Here is a 15,078-nt window from a genome sequence, read left to right on the forward strand (position 1 = left end):
TGTGGTCTGTAAGAATGAGAACAACAGGGAACTGGACCTAGTCTAAATAATTACTTTTGTGAAGGACACAAGCTTGCTCTGAGTTCTCCAGTAAAGATTTCTTCTTTTTAAAGCGCAGCATGAAAGAAAAATGCTTTGTTTAAAAACAAGAAAAAGAAAAAATCAGTAAGCTAAAGTTCGAATTTAAAAACAGATAAGAATATGATTGTTTGCAATATACCAGTTTCGTTAGTGCATAAAATTCTGCAGGCTAATTTACCAAGTTCTTCAGGCAAATTTACGTGTGAAGCATGGTATACCTGCATTTGAAAATGTCTGCAAAGCAAGTCTTCTGAATGTCCATTTACACTGTATAGGCACAGCAATTTTTTTTCCTCTTCTCTACAAAATCCTTGTGGCATTATCCTGGATGAACAGAAATGTTTAGCCCTGTACTCTTGAGTGCCTCGTGAATGTTTTATAACCGTAAAATCCACACTACCATCATAGCTTGACTAATATGTTCCCTGAATAAATTTTCCTCCTATGAGAAGGAAAAACTCAGGGAACTCTAAATAAATTGCTTCTATACCAAGCATTCAGTCTTATGATTAGATCTAAAGAAAGATCTTGCTTTTTAATGTAGTGTGTAAACTACCACATCTGTATTAGAATTGCTTAATAGTGCTTTGAAAGGTTGATAGAAATTTCCCCCCAGAGAGAACATCTTAAAATAGGACTTTGGATACTTGTATATTCCAGATCTGGTTGTTTAATGTTTTGTATTGTAAGGATTGTTTCAGTCAGAAAATTATCCTGCAAACCATCTCTTTCTTCTGCCTGCCACTGCTCCAATTCCCGCCCCCCCCCAAAAAAAAAATCACTGGAATCAATGGAAAGAACAGTCCTTTTTTTTTTTGATGCAACAACAGTGAAGCCTGCTCTTCTTGGTCCATGTCAGGAGCCAGCAAGTAGATGATATTACCACACAAGGGGCCAGACAGACAGGGCTTTCAGAGTCTACATTGAGGATGACAATTCCAGCATGTGGGGGTTTAATCCTTATTCTGTTACGGATATCTTTCATCGTGTCACTTTACCAGCCCCTGCCCTTCAGCGTGAACCCAAATGAGAAATGCAACGATAAATTTAATTTAAATGCACAACTACCATGACTGTTGGTTATTGGCAATATCCTATGTGTAACTTTATTCCTTGCTGCAATTCTGCAAAATAGATTCCTCTCGAGAACTGGTACAGAGAGATTAGACATGGCATGCAGGTATATTAGTTATGTATACAACTGAATATAAATACAAAAGCAGTATTTTGAATAAATGAAAGCAGACCCAGAATCACTACAATAAATACAGATACAGAATATGGAATAACACCAAATGTTTCCATTCTTTTGTCTCTTTTTATTTTTTTTTCAAACTCCAGAGAAAGAAGCAGCATCTGAGAGTAGTCATAGCTGCCTAAGGAAGCACTGTGGCTTTTGAGTTTATTCATCTTCATGTGATATGCCAGCTGTTCAGTTCCTGAGTTAAATTAGGAAATGAACGTAGCTTTATGCCTATAGTACATCCTCTTCTGGTTTCCTGGATTCTTGCAGGAAATTCAGAAAATTGACTCAAATACTGATTAATTCCAGCTGCCCAGGTGCACCTAGTAATGTCTGATAAGATGAGCCACAGCACTTAATGCTCAGTCTTTAAAAACAAGGGAAAAAAAAAAAAGGGAAAAGTATGAGTTTCAATTCACATTAAAAATGTAATAAAGTAGAAAAATAAGCTAGACATAGAACAATTGTTCAGATACTGTCCACGTATTTTCAGCTTCTTGAGGGCAGGGACCCTGTCTCGTTTCCTTGAATGCCACCACCTAGTCAGACACTGAACAGATGCTCAACAAGCATTAATTGAATTAATTTGCAAGATGACTCATAGCTTCAGTGTATTTTCTGAAATTTCTTTTTTGTTTGTTTTTGAAAGCAACAAATAATCAGTCATCTTTGAAAACCAAGGAGGGGAGAAACAAGGAGAAAGTTTGGGTACCAAAGTGTACCATTTATTACTTGTTTTGTTTTACTGAAACTCAGATTAATTTCACAGGACTTGTACTTAACTTTAGGTTGACATCAAAGGCCAAAAAAATTCTTTTTTTTTTTTAAATTCTTTATATGACGTAAAGAACATATACTTTTAAAAATAATATGTTTTGTTTAAAATTATCAAGTAGTACTACACTCATTCAGAAAACAAAGAAAGGAATAAAATGATCTTTGAAACTGTTAGTAGCTAAAGGGTGTAGAGATTATACCTCTGTCCTTAGGATGCAGTCACTGGACATCAGCTCAAAGCTAAAAGATCTTCTGTTGAACTGCATGGAAGTGCCAAAGCTATAACTGGGTAGAAGTTTTTAATCCAGTGTCTTTGGGCATAAGGCACGTGAAAAATAACTACTTAACAATCTTAGAATTCACTGCCACTTAAACAAGGTCTGGTAGCTTTTTGCTGAGTAAAGGCCTCTTTTAAAACCTTGATTTTCAAAGGCTGGTCTGTTTTTCCATTAAATCAATGCAACCAAGAAGAGGCCTTACTAATATTTCTCATCTGTTAAATTGCATTCTGTTAATCCCACCACAAGAAAGATGGGACTGTTGGTCTTTTCACTACTAGGGGACAGAAGTCTCTGCTGAGGAAGTCATTCCTTTGCCTTGGATTGGTGTCTCTGAGTTTTTTTCTCAACTAATTTTTTGCTCCTTTTTTCTAGAATTTTCTTATTTTTAGATGTATCATTCACATGCTAAAACACCACCACATTGGGATAAATGCCCACTGCCCATGTCTCAGTGTTGTTCTCTTGTTTTGTTTTGCTTCCTTTTGTATTTAACCATAATGCATCCATCATTGCTTTGAAATCACTCTACCCCTGTCTTATTTGAGTGTGCTGTAGGAATGGGCACGAGTGTATATAGACAAATCATCTCCATTCTTACTCCTAGTGTCCATTTCCTTCCATTCCTAGTTCTCTGCCCTTCATACATGAGTTATGTTTTGTCACTAAATGATACCCAAACCATTTATTCACACCCCATTTGGATGTGTTGTTTGTAGGTTAGATTGAATACATGTAGAGAGACCTTGAAACTGGGTTTCAAATCCACAAGGACCATCCCTTTTCTGGACTGTTAATTCTGCTTTGTTTTCTCTCCTTGGCTGCATTTTTTGTGTGTATGCCTACATTTTCTACCTTGTTGAGCACATGTTAAGAAATGTGTGATATAGAGTCTAGTGGCTCTAAGTCCTGCACATTGAAAGTAGTGCTTTACATTTCTTTCTCTCAGACAAAATTCTGCATCAACATTAGTTTTATATTTAATACAAATATAGATGTGTGTGCGTGTGTACAAATGAATATATATGTATGTATTTAACTGACTCGATGGACAGGAGTCTGAGTAAACTCCAGGAATTGGTGATGGACAGGGAGGCCTGTTGTGCTGCGATTCATGGGGTCGCAGAGAGTCGGACACGACTGAGCGACTGAACTGAACTGAACTGTTATATGTACATCTATATAGATGGTATATGGATAGATAGATACGGTATGTTAAAAGCATTTTTCCCCCTTTTCCCAAAGCAGCAGCTTAGATAATGGGATCTCAGAATTAGATCCAAGTGTATCTTAGCGACTTTCTAAGGTTAAGTCCCTGGGCCTTGTTGATGTGAATGGTTTGCTTACTTTCCCCATACTTCCTTTTTGTTTTTACAGATAAACATCATTCAGGGAATTGTGGCAGAAATCAACACCAAGACTGGAGAATCTGAATGCCGCTATTATAAAGAGCGACTTCTTTACTTGGAGGAAGGCCAGAAAGACTCCCTAATCGACAACTCAAAGGTGCTGTGTTGTCATGGTGAACTGAAGAACAACCGAGGCGTGGTGAGTAGTTGCTCTCCTTCAGTAATTTCATCCTGAGCCTCCCTTATTCCTTCATCCATGTGGTATTGAGCCTCCTATTACAGTGCCTTCCCTAAGCAGGGTCATGTTCTTTAAACAAAAACTTTTATATCACAGGATCATATATTATTAAATTTGTTTTATATATTATATATACATATATTTAAAATTTCATCACCAGTAACATATTCAGAAAAATTTTGGAAACCATCATAGAGTTGCCAGCTTCTGTTCTTTGGTCATGACCCTCAAAAACAAACACAAAACAATTACTATCTCCTCCCACTTTGCTATCAGCCAGTAATAGATGATTTTAACAGGATGTTAAAAGTATATGATCTCAGAAAAATAGATAGTTCTTTAATTGAATTCATTTAGCTTTATGAGAAATTCTTCTTACGAGTTGGTACCTATCCACAAACTGACATTTTGAGACCAGTTTTTGATTTTTGTGTTTTGTTTTAAAAAACAACCTACCCGCCATCAGCTCTACATCTTTTTTTAGCTCTGACTTATAAACACTCCATTTCCTTGCTTTTATTCTTCTGTACATATTGAAATTGTTCCTCCTCTCCTATCATAGCAACTTGCATAAATCTCTCCTGGAGGGCTTACTGCGGTGGGTTGTGATTCTCCATTTGTCTGTTAGTATTTCCCACTTTATCATGCTCTTTTTCAGGTGGAGACTGTGCCTTGTCAGTCCCTTTCATGGGGACCTGATATATCCTAAGGCACTGAGTAGTGTTAGGTGAATATGTGAGTGAATGAATGAATGCATACTTAACATAAAGGAAAAATGGATGTAAATTACATGAGAGATCAAAATTGAGTCAATGCACCAGGCTTTTTTTTAATATGTAACAATAGAAAATAATGCTGATATGTAGTATTTCCATGATTTTTATACATTTATATATAACATGTTTTATGTATCAATAGTACTATATATAATATATGTTCATATTTTAGCATTGAGAAAGCCATTGAGACACTCTCCACTTCTCTTTTGTTTCATCTTTAGCATCTAGCCAACCCTTAGAATGAGAGCCAAAACTTGATGGAAAAGCTTTTAATAAAGCTTTGATGATTCAGAGGCTGCCTTTTTGACCGAGGCTATAAAGTGGCATTTATGAGCAGGCTTGGAAATGGTATTTGAAATCACTGAGGACATGTCATAGCATCCATTATCAGTGCTGCGGTAGATCTAACCAGTTGATGTTGCAACAAAGGTTGTGAGACCTGTCACAGGCCACTGCTTGAAGAGATGTTTCTCTTTGACTGGGAGTTACTGATTGCCAGGCAACTGCATTCTGCTTTTTGCTGATGTTTGGAAAGCACTGGTAGACTTCTAATGGCTAATGCTCCAACTCCTTGAGCACTGTTCCTCAGAAGCCCTGTAACAAGTAGAAAGGAGCATTGCTGTATGGAATGGGGGCCTGTCTTCCTCCTGTCCATCAGTCAAGGGCTGAGACTCTGGTTGGCTGTGCCTAGGTCATTAAAGATGACCCCTACCTAGTTCATGTTTCAGGCAGATTGATTTTTGAAAACAAAGATTTTAATTGGAGTGGGGCACTCATTTTTGTTTGTTTGCTTTTTCCTGTAGAGGTGTAAAAGTCATTATGAATAAAGTCATGAGGCAGAAAAAAAAATTCTCGATAGTTTGAGGGCAGGAAGGAGCTGCAACCAAGAAGAGGAACTCTCAGTGAACATGCATAAACAGGGAATATTTTTTTAAAAGTTGCCCAGATAATCAATGTTCAAACCTCCTACCTTGGCTAGAAGAGTGATTGAAGTAGAAGCAGTGTAAAAATCTCTGATTATTTTTAGTATATGAAACAGTGACTAACACCTCCCCTTACCAACCCCCATTATCATTCTCTCTACCATTCCCCTCCACCACCAAAGAAAAAAGCCCTTAACTTGGTTATTTTGTGCTTTTCTCTGTTTTTCAGTCTTCTGACCTGCCCCTATCCCAAATACACACCAATACAGAACCACCATCCTTTGTTTCCACAAGCCAACATTTGGTTGAGCTTCAGTTTCTGCAGTTTTTGATGTATATGTGTGTGTATCTGTCCATCCATCAGTCTGTGGCAGGGTGGGGGTAGATGGCCCACAGGTATCTTTTCTTCCAAATGTAAAATTATCTGATAACACTGAAAGTGCTTCCCTGACCCCAAGTCAAGATTCTAGTGTGAATTTTCAGCCTTATTCTTCTGGTCTCCTCCTTGAAACTCCTGGGCTGACATTCCCAAATATTACCGCTGAAAAACCAGAACCTAGCTGCAGAGTCATGGATCGTCTCACTTCAACTCCTAAGCATTTCCAAGCTGTGGGAAGAGTCTGGCACTGGGAGTTGAATGGAGCCAATTTACTCCAGCTCCACTCAGGAAAATTGCTTTTGTAATGTGGTTTTGAGACAAGCCTTTATTTTCAAGATTCTTTTTTTTGCCCACAACACACACATCAGTCATCAGCCTTTTAAGTACAACCTCTTCGGAGAACTGAGGTTCTTATGAACTTTACCAAGAAGGACAAGTGCTTTGATCGTCTTTCTTCGTGGCTACAGCTGCATACTCTGGTTTCCTGGGGAATGGGCAGTGTTCCGAGCCGGGGTGCCTGGGTGAAGCTGATAATCAGCTGTGTGGTGGAATGAACGAGTGTTTTACGGGTTTGAGAAGCAAAGATTTAGGCTCAGATATACCAGTCTCATCTTTTATGGACTGTTACTCATTTTGATCTCTTAGAATTGTACTGGATATAATAAACCAAAGCCAGAAAAGGACTGACTTTTTTTCCCTTCATTACACCCTTTGTCCTATGGGGTTTCTCTCTCTCTTTTTTTAATGTTCCTGTAATAAAAGTACTAGAGACCACGTATGCCTGCATGTGTTGTGAATTGTGAACACCCCTGGAGCTGGCAGACCTGACTGCAGGTGTCTGGAGGCAGGAAGGTCCCCTGGGGCGCTAGGGAGGGCAGGCAATGGGTGCATCTGGAAACGCCTGCAACCCCCAACTACTGTTCTCCTGGAGGTAGATTTGAGCCAGAGAAGTTCATAGGTCAGTTTGAAGCTGGTACCCAGGGACCTGTTATCCCCAGAGGTCTACTTATCAACTCCTTAGATGATTGCTTAAGGGAATCCTGTGTGTTCTTTTCTTCCAGAAACTACATGTCTTCCTCTTCCAGGAAGTGCTCGTTATCACCCGCGCCGTTACCCACAATGAGCAGCTCTGTTACCAGCTGTACCGGCAGCCTATCCCCATGAAGGACCTGCTGCTGGAAGACCTGCAGGATGGGGAAGTGAGGCTGGGCGGCTCCCTGCGAGGGGCGTTCAGCAACAATGAGAGAAGTACGGGTGGCTGTCCCTTTTGACCTGTGGAGTATCTTTGGTAGTGGTGGTTTGGAGGGAATGGCCGGCTGGTGAAAGAGACGAGCCGTGGCCTTGGAGGCAAATTGCGTCTCAGTTGTGTTTCATCACTTAGAGCTTGTGTAACCTTACTCAACCTCCAGGGGCCTTAGTTTCCCATCTGCAAAGTGGGATGCATGCATGCCTACTTCATAGGATTGTTCTGAGGATTAAGTGAGACCCTGGGAGTTGACCTGTCTGTCCAGCATGACTGCTGCCCACTATGCTCCCTTCCTCTGACTGCTTCCACTGGATAAAAGCCTTCTTAAGACCAGACTGTCCCTATGTGACTGAAGCTGCTTAACAGTGGGTGTTCACATAGCTGACTTGTGTCTAAAGAGGCACAGCTATGGTCAACTGGGCCGAGGGTTTATCTGTAATTACTCAAATGGGCTTCTCTGACTCGAGATTTAGTAAACAAAGGAATTAACCAAGAGAATCTTAGATGGCAGTGTCTATCTAGGGTCTTCTATGTGTTAAACACTGTGCCAGACACTGGTATACACTGGTCTACCACACAGGTCAATTTTGGGGGAGCCCTGTGGAATTTACCTTGTGATGGAGGAGATAGATGAGAAATAACTAAATATTCCAGGTGTGTTTAAAAAAAAAAAAACAACTAAAACCCATTAAAGGGATAGAAAATAGCAATAGGAGATCTGTTTAAGATGCAATGGTCAGGGAAGTCTTCTTTGAGCAAGTAACATTTGAGCCTCGGGCTAATATTGGTGTCATACTGTCCAAGTAGTTAATATACGCTGCCTCTCACCTCCGCACCAGCCCCTCTGTCCTAGTGGTAGTACTGTAGTACTTACATTTCTCTAGTAGCGATGCAGGAGCATTTACGTATGTTATCATGTTTATCCCTCATAATAACCATCTAAGGTTGAATCTCTTTGTTTTCCTCATTTTACAAATAAACTAAAATGTAGAGGAGTCAAGGCATTTGCCCCACAGAAAAGAATGGAGCTTGAATTTATCTGAAGCCAGTCTGTTGACCTCAAGGATCGTGCAGGGGGACTGACTGAGCTCAGACACGTACATGAACCACATGCATGTGACACATGGGGCCCATTAAATGCCAGTTAATGTTGTCATTAAATTAAGTCAGATGTCCTCCATATTGTGCACTATCATTTTTTAAATGCACATAGCTCCATGATTTCCCTGGCAGTCCAGTGGTTAGGACTACATGCTTTCACTGCCGAGGGCCTGGGTTCAACCCCTGGTTGGAGAACTAAGATCCCACAGGCCACATGGCATGGCCAAAAATATATATAAATAAATAAAATTTTTAAAGAAACAAATGCACATAGCTCCTTTTGGCAGTTATTAGAATGTCATTTCATTTTAAAATGATTCCAAACTTATAAGAGTTCTGACTGTATCTTGGGACTTCCTTGATGGTCCCGTGGGTAAGGCTCCAAGTTCCCAGTGAAGGGGGCATGGGTTCGATCCCTGGTCTGGGAACTGAGATCCCACATATCGCAGCTAAGCCCACAAGTACTGCAAGTATTGAGCCCACGCATCCTAGAGCCCATGCCTAACAACTAGAGAAGCCTGTGTACCACAGTGAAGACCCAGCGCAGCCAAAAAAAGAATAAAAAGAATTCTATCTTTACATGTCTTCTCAGTCATCAGATACTAAATACACAGGTACTATCATGTGGAGGATCTTGGACTTTGATGTTTGATGTTACAAAGAGCTTCTTAAACTTGAAAAAGCTTTAGCTTGGGGCAGTTGTTAAAATGACAGATTATCAGGCCCCCCACTCCAGACCTATTGAATCCAAATCTCTAAGGGGAGGACCCCAGGATCTGTATTTTTACCATGCTGTTTGGAGATTCTGATATGCGGCCAGGTTTGGTACCCAGTACTCCGGAGTCCCAGACCGAGTTGTTCTGTACTGATTTGATAGCTTTGGAAGGCCCCTGAGTGCCAGACCTGTGTCAACACCTGTTGGTTGAGGAGGCTGCAGGGTGGAGCCGAGCCATGTCCCGAAATAGTAGGACATTTAGGAATCAGTTAGTGATCTCTGCCATGAATACAGGGTTAGTGTCACCGCATAGGTTATCTTTGGCCTGCAGAAATACCTGTCCACTGACCTTTTTTGTGTGTTCTTCTTATTTCTAGTTAAAAACTTCTTCCGAGTGAGTTTCAAAAATGGATCCCAAAGTCAGACCCACTCATTACAAGCCAATGACACGTTCAACAAACAGCAGTGGCTCAACTGTATTCGCCAAGCCAAAGAAACAGTTCTGTGTGCCACGGGGCAGGCTGGGGTCCTTGACTCTGAGGGACCATGCCTAGATCCCGCCACCGGGAGCAGGGAGCCACGGGGAGAGACAAAACTTGAGCAGATGGACCAGTCAGACAGTGAGTCGGATTGTAGCATGGACACGAGTGAGGTCAGCCTCGACTGTGAGCGCATGGAGCAGACAGACTCTTCCTGTGGGACCAGCAGGCACGTTGAAAGCAACGTCTGACAGAAGCGTGTGCTTCCTGGAAGCAGCCCTGTGTCTTACCTGTACAGTATTTGCGTTCCACATGTGGAACGGTTCGGAGAAGCACTTTTTAATACTTTTGTGACCGTGTTGACCCAGTCTCTTCTGTCTGTACCTTTTTGTCTCTAATACTGTAACTGCCAATTTGTGTCAGCTGGAATCTGTGGCATCTGTTAGCCTGTATTATTTTTCCCAAGTGTCTGGATGGGTGGATATGTACTTGAACAAGTTATCAATATTTTCACTGGTCCTGCTGGATTTTGAAAAACAGAAAGAAAACAACCTCTAAACTACTGTTTCATGTAGATTACTTTTAAAGGATCCTTCCGCGTTTCTCCAGTACTTTTCTAGCTCTTTGACAGAGTAGCTGAAGGCATGAATTTTCAAGGGCCTTGCAAAAAGGGCCTGAGGAAGTTACCTGTGTAATCGTGATGGTGTTTGAAGGAAACCAGGAAAGATCACTGTTTCAAGTTAAATTGATCCAATATCATTCAACCAAAAAGCAGGAAGACATCCCTGGGGATTCTGAAGGTTTAATTTTGCAAATTTGACCTTGCAATTTCATCCAATACAAATCTGATGCAATAATTTACTAGGACATGAAATAGAGTCTGACCTTAAAAGTATCAGCACAAAAGCAGCTGTCAGCTCTGAATCTTGAAGTATATATTGCATCAGGAGGTCTCTGCCAATAGATGCTGGCTGGCCTTAGATATGCATTTCTAGCCTAAAACATCAGAACAGAACTCATCGGGCCTGGGAAAACCTGGCAGGAATAGCAGAAAGGCCCTCTTCATTTTGTTTCATCTGCCTCAGCCCACTCATATTTTGGAGCATGAATGAAGAGATGACAGAGAGACTGTGGCTGCATCAGTGACCCTGTTTACATAAACATGTGAGAAGAATAATTTGGAAGAAGTCCTCCATCGTGACCTTTTGCCAGAAGCATTAAAGAAGAAAAGCAAAGTCCAGTGTCCTTCTGGGAAAGATCAGAGCCTGGGGTTTTCCTGCTCCACTTTCGGGTCATCATTTGCCATCACTGGCTCTGTGCTGGGATCAGAATCATAATTACATTCTCCAGAGGCTGACTTAATTAACTCCGTCATCAATCAGCATCAGTTGGCCAAACTAGTAACCTCTTTGTCCAGCCTTGATTTACAATGTAGGGTGAGCCGCAGACCTTTGAGAAAAAGTTAACTGAATACACAGAAAAGCTCTGCATGAGTGTAAATATTAAAGATGACTTGTGCAAAATTGTACCCACACCAGCACTAGTAGTAATGATTCTAAATTATTGCCAAAAAGTTTTTTTTTAATCTGTGACTTTCAAGTTTACACAAAGGAGAGCAGTAAATACTATGTTGTCATTTTATTATGTACATCTATCATGTGCATTCAGAAAGCTGTGTGATGAGATTTATCAATGTAAAAACAAGGTATAGTACTTATTTTTCAAAAATAAAAAAAAAGTCATCAATTTTACCCTGTAAAACATATTTCTGTATTTATAGATTTTAAACTTGGTGAATTTTTTTTTCTATTACAAGTTTATTTAAACTGCTTTGTTTCTTAAGTTGTTATTGATTTACCAACTGACTGACTGAATCTGCTGCAGATAGAAGCAGAGAAAAGCCAAGAAAAGTTGTTTGATGGTGAAGAAAAGAATGAATCATTCTTTGAAGGAGCCATCGGCCACTTTGGCCAGCATGTTGAGAAAAGAGGTCTGTCAAGGACTGGCCTATGAGAAGAAAGTCAATGAATGTTTTCATGAAATGAATGTTTTTGTATAATGGCCTTAAACTTTTCTGGAAGCATTTCAAATAAATTACATTAAAAATGTCATTTTCTTGGTGTATAGTGTTTGCCCTACAAATACCAAACTTCCATTTGTCTTCCTGGGAGCTTCTTTCCAAAATTTCTGCTTGTACCCAAATACACATTACGATAGGGTGCAGGTTGAAATGCTTTGATTTGATCTACCAAAGCTCTTGTAGAACTCATATTTCTAACGTCTGTTTTCTCAAGGACTCTCTACTCTTTGTTATTTTAATTTAATTTTGGAGTGTAGTTGATTAGGAGCATTGTGTTAGTCTCTAGTGTATAGCAAAGTGATTCCATTGTACATATATACCTGTATCCATTCTTTTTCAGATTTTTTTCCCATTTAAATTATAGAATATTGAGTAGAGTTCCCTGTTCTATACAATAAGTTCTTATTGGTTATCTGTTTGATGTACAGTAGTGTGTACCTGTCATTCCCAAACTCCAAATCCATCTTCCACTACCCTTCCCCACCCCCATAACCATAAATTCATCCTCTCCATCTGTGAGTCTGTTTCTGTTTTATAAATAATTTCATTTGTATCTTTTTTTTTTAGATTCCTCATAGAAGTGATATCATGATATTTGTCTTTGTCTGACTGACTTAGTATGATCATCTCCAGGTCCATCCATGTTGGTGCAAATGGCATTATTTCATTCTTTTTAATGACTAATACTGTTGTATATATGTACCGCATGTTCTTTATCCATTCATCTGTCAATGGACATTTAGGTTGCTTCATGTCTTGGCTATTGTAAACAGCACTACAGTGAACACAGGGGTGCATGTATTCTTTCCAGTCATGTTTTTCTCTGGATGTATGGGATTGCTGGATCATATGGTAGCTCTATTTTTAGTTTCTTAAGAAACCTCTATACCACTCTTCATAGTGGCTGTACCAATTTACATTCCCACCAACTGTGTAGGAGGGTTCCCTTTTCTCCATACCATCTCCAGCATTTATTGTTTGTAGACTTTTTGATGATAGCCCCTCTGACTGGTGTGAGGTGATATCTCATAGTTTTGATTTGCATCTCTCTAATAATAAGTGGCATTGAACATCTTTTCATATGTTTCTTGGCCATCTGTATGTCATCCTTGGTGAAATGTCAGTTTAGGTCTTCTGCCCATTTTGGGGGGGGAGGATTTTATATGTATATATAAAGCTGCATGAGCTTTTTAAGGAATTAATCCCTTGGCAGTCACATTGTTTGCAAATATTTTCTCCCATTCTGTCAGTTGTCTTTTCGTTTTGTTTATGGTTTCCTTTAGTTTGCAAAAGCTTTTTAATTTAATTAGGTCCAATTTGTTTATTTTTGGTTTTGTTTCCATCACTCTGACAAATCAAAAAAGATATTGCTGCAATTTATGGCAAAGAGTATTCTACTTATGTTTTCCTCTTAAGAGTTTTAGTGTCCAGTCTTACATTTAAGTCTTTAATCCATTTTGAGTTTATTTTTGTGTATGATGTTAAAGAATGTTCTCATTTCATTTTTTAACGTGTAACTATCCAGTTTTCCCAACACTGTTTATTGAAGACACTGCCTATTGTATACTCTTGCCTCCTGCATTGTAGATTTATCGGCCATAACTGCATGGGTTTATTTCTGGGCTTTCTATCCTGTTCTGATGATCTGTATTTTTGTTTTTGTGCCAGAACCAAACTGTTTTGTTCACTGTGGCTTAATAGCGTAGCTTGAAGTCAGGGAGTCTGATTATTCCAGCTCCGTTTTTCTTTCTCAGGACTGCGTTGGCTCTACTCACTTACTCATTTATTCATGTTTAACAACTATATCTTGAATCTGTACTGTGTGCCAGAGGATGTCATGATTGTTATAGAGAAGACGTGTTGAATATCACTGTTAGTATAAGTTACTGTTGATGAACTTGACGCCAAATAATAGCAGGGAAATTTCACTTTGAAATTCTTCTTGGAATTTTAGTCCACTTTTTTTTTTTTTTTTTAATTAAAATGGTTAGTTTAAGGTTCAGCAGTTTTAAGTACTTGACAGTCAATTCTTAGTAGCATATCGGCCCAGTAAGGCTGGTAGTTAATCTTATCATTATATAAGCCATCATCATTGTTGTCAACATGCTATTAATTCCCAGAGTAATTCAAGATTTTCACATAAATAAAAGTAAGTCCAATTTTTCCCCCAAGTGAAAACTCACTCCTTGTTCTCTTCTTACTCTTCCCTCCTTTTCATCTTCCTCATCCTTCTCCAGTGCTCCTTTGGATGTTCCCTCCACTTTTGATTCCCTTGATTGTACTGATTTTATTACTAGAGAGTATGTCTCTACTAGTCTATTAGAAGATATTTGTACTGACATGTTGTGGGTTAGTACAAATGACTGAGGGCTAAATGGTTTTCTTCAGTCAGTTTTCAAGATGTTATTGGACACACAGCTAAATATAATTGTCTCAGAGTAAATGAAAGTCATAAGCAAAGAGAAGAGCCAGACCTAGCAATTTTGTGCAAAATTAGAGTGTGGTTTCAGCTTCTGGTTAGTGGTCACCACCACCATCTCCTTTCGTTTCCATTCCTAGCACCATCTGCAGCAGCTGAGCATGCAGCACTCTTCTTAACTACAATCGTGTTTTAACAAAGTCTCTGTGGTTTCAGAAAATGGAAGCCCAGCATGTTGGTACACAAGCTGTTCGACTTCCCATTTACATTCTGTCCACGTCCACCTTTAACTAATTCCCCAGAAGCCTGAGGATCCCTTGGAGATTTAATAAAGAGAGCAGCTCACCACACAATTTGACTTGGGCGTGTTCTCACCTGGATCCTCTCAGCTTTGTGGAAAAAGCCATTGATCATCACCTGTCACTGATGTGGTTGACTGATTTAATTCATGTTTATCTCATTTATTGACAGAATTCTAGAATTACAGTATTGGGAACTTGAAGAGGATAACTCCAGCCCCAACTCACCGGAAAGAATCTGAAGATCACGAACGTTTGAAACCTTCCCCATGTGAACACACAATGAGAAAAGTCAACTGTACTGAATGTACCTAGAGGATACTCATGCAAACAAGTTTGCAAAGCAGTAGTCAGTTCTCACTGCATCTTATTTCCTTCTTCCAGATTCATTTGCACCTCAGTCAGCTACATAGATCTGCCCACAGGAAGCAGCAGTTCATCAGTTGACCTGGAGGGTTAGCGAGGAATTAGAAATGGCACCCTATCTTTGAGAACTGATCATCTAGTTCAGAAAGCTGGACCTGCCTTCTAGATAACTTGTCCCCTTCCATGTACATGTTCACACACAAACACACCTAAATGTCAATGAACTGTGTCACCTCACCTGTGAAGTTTTGAAAAATGTCATCCTCAATATTCTTTTCAGCCTATGTCTAATGAAATGGAGATACCATAAGCCCTTAGGCCATTTG

The 15,078-nt window shown here is 39.6% G+C and overlaps 1 protein-coding gene across 5 annotated transcripts in view; it reads left to right on the top strand.

Moving 5' to 3' along the window:
* ARHGEF3 (Rho guanine nucleotide exchange factor 3) overlaps positions 1–11,699 on the top strand; it is a 305,770-nt gene extending 294,071 nt beyond the window's left edge. For all 5 annotated transcript variants that reach the window (XM_070455882.1, XM_070455883.1, XM_070455880.1 and 2 more), the window contains 3 exons: positions 3,757–3,927; positions 7,109–7,295; positions 9,487–11,699. In XM_070455882.1, the coding sequence (XP_070311983.1) occupies positions 3,757–3,927; positions 7,109–7,295; positions 9,487–9,839 (711 nt within the window). In that variant the 3' untranslated portion in view covers positions 9,840–11,699. The remainder of the gene's footprint in view (positions 1–3,756; positions 3,928–7,108; positions 7,296–9,486) is intronic.
* Positions 11,700–15,078: the final 3,379 nt, after the last annotated feature.

Source organism: Odocoileus virginianus, chromosome 26 (genome assembly GCF_023699985.2).
Source record: "Odocoileus virginianus isolate 20LAN1187 ecotype Illinois chromosome 26, Ovbor_1.2, whole genome shotgun sequence".
NCBI classification, from domain to species: Eukaryota; Metazoa; Chordata; class Mammalia; order Artiodactyla; family Cervidae; genus Odocoileus; species Odocoileus virginianus.